We start from the raw sequence: 10,915 nt of genomic DNA, 5'->3' as shown, positions 1-10,915 counted from the left end.
TAGAAGGTCCCGAAATAACGTGCTCAACTTTTTGGCTCAGCTCTGGTACTCTCTTCGGTCCCAAGCTAATCGATTCACCCCTCGAAACATAGGAAAAACCAATAACCCCTCATTTTATCTGTCAAACTTTCATAGCGAATCAAAACAAACATTGCGTAGTACTAGAATATCGACAAGAATAGGGTACGTTAATCGTTTGCTTGGGACCAATAGGCTACTAAAGTCGTGAGCCAATTTAAAATCGTTAGTTTCGTATTGATTGTTGCTACTACTAGATTGAACTAGCATTTTCACCAAATGTACTAGAATGTTTTGGTTCTATCTCTTTCACTCTACTCAAAACTGAAACGCATTAAAAAATGATAAAATGATACGCACTCTTTGCACACTGTCAAAGAATCATTGTACACAAAATCAACTTTGAGCAAAACCAAAACAAAAATACTATCCCATCTGGTGGATGATGGCACAAGCTTCTAAGAAAATTCTATTACAGCGAACCACATTATTTTAATTGATTTCTTCGCCAGTTAGTCGTCTGTCACTTCGTTTGTGCTTTTACTGTAGGGCTTTAATAATTTCCGGTATACATAGTAATCAGTCGTGCATGATCCACAAAGTCACATATATACGATTCGGTTATGATTTAACAACAAAAAGTGCTAGGTTCATATTAGAAATTAAAAAAAAAAATATGAAATTGTCTCACCATTGGACAGATCCCAAGGGAATATCCGTGTAAATACACAATCGCGACGTGACCAACAAGTGTGACTTAGGAAACTCTGGTAATTTGTCGATAATGTGCAGGGTGTTTGGTTTGAATCGGTAAAAAAGAGAAAACTAGAACCAAATTAACTACATTTAGGACAGCAAAATACGTGAGAGACGCAAAGGTTAATTTTCAAATAAAACTTGCATTTCAAATGAAAATGCATTATTTTTTTTAAATAATGTTTCATCAAATCTAGGCTGGTATTTTTCAATAGAATCTCATGATGTAAGTGTGTTTTATTATGTTCACTAATTACTCAGAATTTATACTATACATAAACAACTAAAGTTGATACAATGTTATTTAAAAAAAATCAAAGGTTACAAACGATACTCCTTTAGCTCAGTCGGTAAAGGCGCAGCTACAAAGCAAGTCCATACTGGAGGCGACTAAGTTCGATTCCCGTCCGGTCTATTAATGTTTCGGGTTGGTGACGGATTAGTGTTTGAAGTCGTGGATTTATTTTGAGAAATCGCAGATTTCGCGGATCAAATTTAGAAAATCTAGTAACAGCCCTGTATTTTTTTAAGTAAATATTTGCTTTTTGGCATTGATGTAAATAACAAGTAATCTTAAAAGATTTTACTTGTGTTTTATTTGTATTCCAAAAATCAAATAGTATCAAATTGCACTTTTCATACGCAACCATAATAAAATTGTTATGCATATGTTGCCTTGTTTGTAGAATAGTTCAATAATTTGGGTTTATGGTATTTTTTATTAGGAAAACTTAATTAGGGGAAATTACTCTAATGTTGGCTTATGGATCTAATATTGGGCCCATCGCTGAAAATCTGCTATTTATCAATTTTATCTAGATGAACGCGTCATTGGGACCGTACTAATGGATATTTTTCGCTATTGAAAATGTAGTCGATTGCTGAATTTATGTATGGGCCCAAATTAGGGGCATTTAGGCCGACATTACATCCATTTCCTCTATAATTATTTAAATCTCAAAAATTAAATTTCCACCGGCATCTAAATACTCCTCACGCTTTTCATCGTGAAGCGTTCGTGTGTTTACATTGCTCGATTGGAACCGCGTTTAACGGGTCGATTGGAACGTTTGGCTTCAGTCTTCACGCGTCTCTTATTAGACATCGTCTCTGCCAGTTATGAGTGCGTGATATTTAAAATACATCGTAGTAATTGAAATACTTTCGCCCTGGTTGAATCTATTGATTTGATTTGTTTAAATAAGTTTTCAGCTCATTGGAGATGGATCTTTGGACTTATATTATAATCACAGAAAAATTAAATTAAACAAAAAATGAACAACGTCGATCGGATTCATGTCGATGTTGCCCCTTTGTCAACTTGTGACTCCAAACATAGTTTACCCATTTTTGGGTAGGTTCAGTTTTGACTGATCTGGTTTGATTCTTAAGCCTAGTATACAGATCGAAGCGAAACGAAAATTGAAGCACGCGAAAAATCATGAAATTTCGCTAGCGAAAAAGGTTGTGAAAAAATGTTTGTGGAACATTTTCCAGTTTCCTTTTTTCGCAGTTTACAGTTCATGTGAAACGAAATCGGTCAGTTTACACCTCCGGTGAAGTGAAAATCTGACAGATACGCTCTTTCTCGAAATGTCAACTTTTCGCTTACCTGCTGCTCTTTTCGCTAGCGCTGCATGCGCGAAAAAAAATGAACGTAAGCGAAAAAGATACGATCCACCAAATAAGATTTCGCTGGATCGCATCTGTTTACAGTTCAAAGCGAAGCGAAATATTTGCCAATTGCGTTTTTCACGCAGGTGAAAAATTTAGTATTTTGTATGAATTTTTCGCTTCGCTTCGATCTCTATACAGGCCTTTACAGTTCAAAGCGAAGTGAAAAATTTGCCAATAGAGATCTCCAAGCGCAATCTCACGAACACTCAAATTCAACATCCATATATAAAAATGAAGAAGAATAATAACAAAAAAGGTATCGCGATATCACAACTACTTAAAAAGGTAGCGCGCGGTCTCACGCACACTTTTGTACATCTGGAGAACTCTATTGCGTTTTTCACGCTGGTGAAAAATTTAGTATTTTGTATGAGGTTTTCGCTTCGCTTCGATCTCTATACAGGCCTTAAACGTAAACGAACTTTAAGAAAAAAAATACACTGAGAGAAAAAGTAACCTAAATCCATGTTGATTTTCTTGATGAACATACCCTTAGATTTTTTGTTTCATTTAGTTGTGAAGAAAGCTGAAGTTATGTTATAAAATTTGGTGGAGAGTAACTGATGGTAAAATGCTTGAACATTTGTTGTCTAGTCCAACCTTCTTTCAATTTACAAGTTATGCAGATTTCGAAATAATTCAAAAAGCAGATTTTGTCCACTCAATCTTCCACCATTTATTTCCACCTACAGCCATCCCTTTGATATTTTTTCCTCAACCGTCAATCCTTCATTTCAATTTTAACCGGCTCAACAACCCGACTCTCTTCCGAACTCTCTGCAACCTCCATCGGCTCTTCATTAACGCTGCTTCCCGTAGCATTCGGCTGCTGATTCAACCTTTCCAGTTCCCTTCCTATCGGCATTCCGACGTGGTGCCGCCGACAGTGCTTTCGTCGGTTATTGGTCGAATTGAAGTACAATTCGCAGTACCAACATTTGAACGGTTTCTCTAGTGTATGGTAGCGATTGTGTATCTTCAGCTGTTGGCTATACGAGTACGACTTGTCGCAGCCCTCGTATGCACATTTATACGGCCTCTCGCCCGTATGCACCCGGAAGTGTGTCGTCACTTCCGATCGCGTTTTGTATGCCTTATCGCACCCTTCGAACCAACATTTGTACGGTTTCTCGTTTGTATGGCTTCTCCTGTGGATCTTCAGATCGTTTTTGGTGATGCAGCGCTTATCGCAAAATTCACACGAAAATGGCGTGTCCTTGGTGTGCATATACTGAGCATGCCTGTTCATCTCGGTTCTCCCCTTGAAACACGCCCCACAGTGCTCGCAGATAAACTTCTGTCCGCTGTGGTTCTTCCTCCAGTGACCCTTCAGAGAAGTCTTCAACCGAAACCGCGCAGGGCAATCGTCGCATTGGAATGTGTACTCCAACCGAGCCAACTCCTCTTCGGTGCGCCTTTTATAGTTCGTAATTCTGATTGGCTTTTCTGAGAGACCTTCCTTATGATCATTTTCTATGTGAATTCTCCTATATTCGTGATTATAAAAATCTCTTTCGCAGGTATTACACTGCGCTACGGTCCAATTTTTCAGAGAGAATTGAATGCTGTTCTCCATCCTTCCATCGCGATGTCTTCTGGCGTGCATTTCAAGCTCTCTGGAGCCAAGAAATACTGTCTTACAGATATCGCACGGAATCAGCCCCTCGCGGTGCTCTTTCTTCATGTGATCCAGCATGGTTCGATAGGTTTTGAACTTCTTGGCGCAAAATTTGCATTTCGTGTGCGTGGCTCGGTGCTCCAGCAAATCGATTTTTCTGTAAGCGTACAACCTTTATTAGGAATTTTAAATTGAAATAACTAAGGCAACATACTTTCCGAAACGTTCTCCACAGACCGGACACTCGTGCGTTGGAACGTCGATGCCGTGGAATTCTCGCATATGAAGATTAAGGTCAAATTCTCGCCAAAACGGTTTCTCGCAAACCTCACACCGGAGCCGATCTTTGTCGTTCTTGTGGATCGCCAGGTGATGCACAGCTTGCGCGTAGGTCAAAAACACCAAACCACAAAACCTGCAGTAGGCACGGTGGTTCTCCCGTGTGTGTCTATCCGCTTGTCCCACTGGCACCGGCTCGCAGTTGTCCAGATAGCACGGTCGAGTTCGAACTCCATCGACGATTTTTACTCTGTCGAAACTTCGTTTTCGCTTTTTGGAAAGCACGTCTTCCAAACTGTTATCTTGTTCCAGCAGAAGTTCATCGGGAAGTTGTTCCACATTGTCGTCGTCTTGCTCCTCATATTCCACACTTATGTCCTCGTCTCCATTCCTATCACAGCGGGGACCCAGCAATGGATTTTCGATGTCTTCCGGCTCAACTTTCACTTCCACCTTCTCGATTATTTCTGGATCAAGTCTGGAGTCTGTGATCAAGTCTTCCAACGGTGCGTCTTCGCTTTCAATGACCTTAAGTCGATGCAACGTTTTTCGGATTGTGGGATGAAACTTTGTTTGATCACGCAACAGCTTCGTCAATGGGACAGTGTCTGCTCCGAATCTGTATGCGGTCCATGCTTTCAGAAATTGTTGATTTGCAATTGTTTCGAAGCGAAATGTTTGGAACGTCTCGATTTGCTTAGCACAGGTAGGACACATCTGCTGTGGGAGGTCATCTTCGTTGGTGTGCTGTAATAATTTTAGGGTGTTTTCTAATTAAACGTTGAATGATTTATAAGCCTTGTATTAATTTGTCAGTTAAGGTTATTCCTTGTAGCGTCCTTTTTGGTAGTACACTTCGTAATTACACAAGTAAAAATATTAAGATTTTTGTGAATGCACGTACCTGAAACTACTACAATGTCTGGAATTCAGATTTGTGCTCTTGAAATTTCTCTATAAGAAAACACCTTAATTTAGATTCGCGTTGAAATTTGTAACCATAAAATTCTAGACAGTCTAAATCTAAAATGGTCTTGTGAGTTTGTTTATCGATAATTTGTACTTTTTTATCGCTATGAACCACCATCTACTAAGAAAATCTTTCAAAATTGAGTTTCCTCAAGATGAAACCAGTTAATTACTCTTCTAGAGCAGCTAAATTTTCCTAGATTCGACAACATTTTTTAATTATATTAAACCTAGATACTTTTTCTGCAATGTAATTATTTCTATTGAGGGGTTCACCACTCCGATTTTTTTTTTAATATTGGAAAAAGATATAAAAATCTAAACAAATGTTCCATTTGAGGCCGAAATAAGTACCCTTAATTACGAAGCAGTACGAGGTCGGCTGATACAAATTTCAAATATTGGAACCATTAGTTTCTTAAACGTTCATAGAATAAGTAGACAGTGAGCGTACAAAAGGCCCTAATTGCAATGATCGATTCTCTTCTCTTTTCTCTTTAAATTGCTACAGTTAAACGGAGCAATATTCTGAAATTTGACTAATGCAGTGCTGTAACATTGTATTAGCTATCAAAAGCAACCGCAAACGCACCGAGAAATGTTAATCCAAGCGAGTTATTAACAAAAAAGAAAATCGACGAAGAGAATCGATCATTGCAATTACGCCCTTACGAACGCTCACTGTCGAAGTGGTGTTTTGCACGGTCCAGTAATAAGATTAGTCATTAATTTCTCGCTATATTGACAAAATTATTATTGACATCAAAGATTAACCTGATTACAAAATGTGTAATTTCGTGCCTTCTTTGTCACACTATGGTTATCCACGCACTTAAGGACATAGATGTCTGTTCATTTTGACGGCTCTATGGATTTATTCTGCTCTCTTCAATTCATTTCGTTACAAATTTAATAAACTACACATGTTCGTCAGTGACTACATCGTCGCTGACAATTGACATGGTTTCCCTCGAAGTTGATATTTAGCTCGAGTTAGTGACAAATGCTGTTGCAATATTGTCGTGAGATTTTGCAGCACTTTCACGATCAACTTAAGTCACATCACATGCAGAATATAGGTCTAGAACAAGGAACCCAAAATCAATCATAACAAAACCTGTATGGTCTTATACCTCTTCCGGATGGTCCAAAGAGCATAGGTTGGAAAGTGTAGTCCACAAACTGTGAACACCATCCACAATTTGAGCCTTGGCCAGTATTGATTCATTTTCGATAGTTTCCACAAAGCATACCCGACAAACGTTCGGGTAGTTTGGAATATTCACTTTCCTGTCCATAATTTAAATATTGTTTTCACATAATCAGTACGATATTAAGAACGACTACAACAAGTTTGTTTTGATGTATGACAGCGTTGACGTTATGCGTTACGGTGCGTTTTTTATTTGTATTTTACACATTCAATGGAAAAAGTTGAAATCCGCTAATTTTGAGAATATTGTTCTTTTCGTCAACGTTTGGACCATTGTGATTTTTTTTCAATTAGTTTATTTGTTAATACCTTGTACAGACATACAAAGTTCACTGTTGTACTACCGTTGTACCAACAACTCAGCGATGAGTAAATTTGCCTCATGTTTTCCCAGGTTTTTCCAGAATTTTCCAGGGAAAAATTCCTGAATTTGAGAAAAGTAAAGATTGGTTTCACTCAGTCTATTGGTACTACCACAGAGAACAGACGTCCAAGTTAGGTCAGAAACTTGTGTAAAATTAAGTGGAAACGACGCCGTTACGTAGCGCTAGCATCTCCTGATTCCTCTATAAATTTATCACTTTCGACCAATTTGGCGCTAGTATCGATAAATTATCTGTTGAAAATTTCCACTTGGCGCTACCAGCACTTAGTGCCTAGTGTAAGTTTTGCAACGCCAAGGCCATCATGTTGTCAAAGAGGGATTTTAAGTGGGGAAGTCGTCGTTAGTGGCGTTTAAGTCAAATAGGAATCTTTACACAAGTTTTTAGAGAAATTTTGTTCGAGCCTCAACGTCTGTTCTCTGTGGTACTACTCCGAGACTGAATAAAATTTTCGTCAATTGACCACTTTGTCAAGCAGTTTTGGCGTGACTTTCTACCAGCGATTTCACAAAACTGGACCAAACAAATTCTATTTTTTTTATGAAACGCACAAATGTTGGCTACTTTTCTCGAGGTTCTAGAAGAAAAAATCTCAAAATAATGTTTTATTAAATAAATGAAATTATTAAATATTATATTAAAATTATTAAATAATGAAATTATTTCAAAGTTCGAGTGGTAGTAAACGTCATTTTAAGTGCTCGAATAAAGTGGTTAATTTACTCATTTTCCGGCAGATTTTTTAGGTTTTCCACAGGAAACCATGAGATAAATTTTACTCATCGCTGAGTTCCTGCACTTTTAGCGATTATGAGTGAACTAAACTCAAATTTGGGTCGTTCTCATTCGCCGTGTGAGCATAACTGCATGCAAGTAAATATTTACCGATCAAAACAAACAGCATAAAGTGTATGCATAATATTCAATATAAATGGTACAACATTGAATTACCACAAGAAGAATTTTAAAAATGTACGATTATTCAAAGTTTCCATCGGTGTGCAGAATTTGTTTCAAATCAGTGCTTGACTTCAACCTAAACAGCCCTGTGCAATCCGATCAGGATGGTCTCTGCTTAACGTATGAAGACTTGCTGAATGAATTATCCTTTATCCCGCCAGAGGTATGTCTGATGTTTTTTTTTAATTTTTTATTTAGCTATGCGTCTGAAAAGATGTTTCAACAAAAGTTACCTTGTAGGAACACGCCAGTGGGTTACCAGCACATCTATGTGAGGAATGCTCCCGTCAGTTGGATGATTTCTTAAGTTTGAGGCAGCAAACGACACTGATTCTTAAATTCTCCATTGCTTTACTGGAAGCCAAGGAGAACAAAAACTCACAACCGATGATCGATTTGTTCAAATATGATGGGGATCAATTAAGAAGATATCTATGTCGGTTAAATTTAATTGACGACAAGGACTTCCCCCTGGATAATCTATTGAACAATATATGTGGTAGCTGCAGAACTGAAACCAACGATAAAGCAAGTACAGACAACGATATTCTGTTTGAAGAAGTTAAAGTTGATGACATTGTTACGGAAGTCTTTGACCGGCAATCAGATAGTGAAAATTCATATACAGACATAGCTCAGCATGAATCTGAGTCAGGAGGCTATAAAGAACCCACGAGCAAGAGGAAGAAAACACAAAAAGTTGACCTCAAGCCAAGTAGCAAAATTATTCGGAAAGGTGGCCAAAAGTATAAATTATGTTCACTTACTGGTTGTAATAAAGAGTATCTAGTTGGGAATCGAACCGCGTACTTGGAGCATGAGAAAACTTTTCACCGCTACGCTTGTAACGTTTGTGGAAGAGTTCTAGCTTCACGCACATCCTTCCGGAACCATGTTCTACTTCATGACGGAGACGAAGCCAAGGCCAAATGTGACTTTTGCGAAAGAACTTTTACCACCAAAGGCAGTATGATGGTGCACATAAGAGAAGTGCACAACAACACTGGAATACATTTCAATTGCCAGTATTGTGGAAAAGGTTTCATGGAGTAAGTAGAAGTTTTACAAATTTATGATTTTTACATTCTCATTCACCGGATTGTGTTTCAGACAAAAAGATCTCCATCTCCATTTGCACGAACATAGAGAATGTAAGCTCTGCGATGAAACATTTGCTGATCTTCCTGGTTGGATAAACCACACCCGGAAGCAACATCCAGACACGTTGTTTACATGTGACCACTGTGATCATACTTCGTTGAGTCGTGCTCTTTTGGATCGCCACATGCGTATGAAGCATTCCGAACGTAGTAACAATCAAAAGCCACAGCGATTTACTATCTATGCCATCAACAGTGCTACATTTTATCAATGTCCTCAATGTAGTCTACAATTTACCAACGAAGAACTCCTACTGCAGCACAATGATCAAGTACACAACCGTTCGCAGGTGGAGAAGCCAGATCGACCCACGGTTAAGCGGAGATCTAAAGAGGAGCGAGAAAAATTTGCTCTCCGATATAGTTGTGATATCTGCGGTAAAAAGTATCGATTTAAAAACTCCCTTTGGTCCCATAAACACAAGGAACACAACATGGGCAATCAGAAGTCCATATGTGATGTTTGCGGTCAAAATTTCAAACACCATTCTTACCTAACCGCACACATAGCTAATAAACATGCTACTGAGCTTCCCTACCAATGCGAACACTGCTCAAAAGCTTACTCCCAAGCCTATCTACTAAAAGAGCATCTGAAATCTCACGCTGCGGAGAAAAAACACAAATGCCCTCACTGCGACTATCGCGCCAAGCAATCCCATGCATTGAAAGATCACATAATTCGTATGCATACCACTGAGCGACCGGCCAAATGCAGCGAATGCGACAAAGCATTCATCAACAATAACGACCTAAAGAAGCACATGGCCGTTCACAATGAGGAGATGCCTTTCCAATGTGAAGAATGTGATCAGGTGTTCCGAAGGAAGATGGACCTTGGAAGACATCGGGCTAGGGTTCATTTGGTAGTTGGTAGCAAACAGCGAAAGGTGCCGGCTAAGGTCATAAAAGCGGAAGAGCAATGTACCGTTTGCAAGGCGACGTTTCGCAGAAAAAATGACTTGACTAAACATTTAAGTAGAGTTCATCCAAATGCACAGACAGAGGTGGACAAAAGGGAAACTTCACAACCGGAGATACCACCCCAAACAAGCGGGGTCCTTGTGACGGTTGATTAGGCAAATATTTCTGCATTCTGTTGCAAAAACACATCTATATCTCAATCCTAGATGCTCGGAAAATCTCAACCTAGCAAATCGATTTACGAAAAATCTACTTTAATTTTTTTTTTGCCAAAACGAAATCTTTCTTGCATCGAATATAGAGTCACCAGCCTCGTAACTGCAATACATCTGTGAACATTAATGTTTAATTTTAACACAGAGAACAGACATGGAGGCTCGAACAAAATTTCTCTAAAAACTTGTGTAAAGATTCCTATTCGACTTAAGCGCCACTAACGGCGACTTCCCCACTTAAAAACCCTCTTTGACAACATGATGGCGCTGGCGTTGCACAAATTACACTAGACACTAAGTGAAAATTTATCGATACTAGCGCCAAAGTGGAAAATTTATAGAGAAAATCAGGAGCTGCTAACACCACGTAACGGCGACGTTCCCACTTATTTTACACAAGTTTCTGACCGAGCTTGAACGTCTGTTCTCTATGATTTTAATTGCAATTATTTAATCTAGTAGAGCAACTTTTGTTTTAAGACTATTAGGAAGATTTTTAGCCAACTGGATAGTTCATGTCCAAAATAAAGTATCTAATGCCACCACAATTTCTAGTTTTTCGCTAAGAGGGTTTTTCGTGTCACTTTTCCGAACACCATTACCCCCCGAATGAGTTTCTACCTTCCTCTGATTGTTGCTGAAATGCAATCGAAGAGTGCTATTGAAGAATCGAAGTGACGATTGACTCACAGATGGCGAGTGGGTGAAAATGGTAATGACGTTTTGATATCTGTCAAATTGCA

At 38.7% G+C, this 10,915-nt stretch overlaps 2 protein-coding genes across 3 annotated transcripts; one reads left to right on the top strand and one right to left on the bottom strand.

Annotated features, from left to right (window-relative positions):
* Positions 1-3,119: 3,119 nt before the first annotated feature.
* Positions 3,120-6,650, bottom strand: LOC135703431 (zinc finger protein ZFP2-like). Of its 2 annotated transcripts, none has more exons than XM_065224663.1 (3): positions 6,451-6,650; positions 4,284-5,095; positions 3,120-4,226 (listed from the first exon to the last, which is right to left on the bottom strand). In XM_065224663.1, the coding sequence occupies exons 1-3, from the start codon at positions 6,613-6,615 to the stop codon at positions 3,173-3,175; spliced, it is 2,031 nt and encodes a 676-aa protein (XP_065080735.1). In that variant the 5' UTR covers positions 6,616-6,650; the 3' UTR covers positions 3,120-3,172. The 2 variants fall into 2 exon arrangements, with proteins under 2 accessions (XP_065080735.1, XP_065080736.1); XM_065224664.1 differs by lacking the exon at positions 6,451-6,650 and adding an exon at positions 5,253-5,304.
* Positions 6,651-7,814: 1,164 nt separating this feature from the next.
* Positions 7,815-10,270, top strand: LOC135703404 (zinc finger protein 62 homolog). Its single transcript, XM_065224601.1, has 3 exons — positions 7,815-8,036; positions 8,114-8,922; positions 8,984-10,270. The coding sequence occupies exons 1-3, from the start codon at positions 7,884-7,886 to the stop codon at positions 10,110-10,112; spliced, it is 2,091 nt and encodes a 696-aa protein (XP_065080673.1). The 5' UTR covers positions 7,815-7,883; the 3' UTR covers positions 10,113-10,270.
* The last annotated feature ends 645 nt before the right edge of the window (positions 10,271-10,915 follow it).

The sequence above is a fragment of the Ochlerotatus camptorhynchus genome, unplaced genomic scaffold (genome assembly GCF_037179485.1).
Source record: "Ochlerotatus camptorhynchus isolate MF236.1 unplaced genomic scaffold, CSIRO-AGI_Acam_v1.1 ptg000213l, whole genome shotgun sequence".
Lineage (NCBI taxonomy): Eukaryota > Metazoa > Arthropoda > Insecta > Diptera > Culicidae > Ochlerotatus > Ochlerotatus camptorhynchus.
The sequence above is the reverse complement of the archived record's forward strand: the minus strand, read 5'-3'. Positions and strand labels throughout refer to the sequence as shown.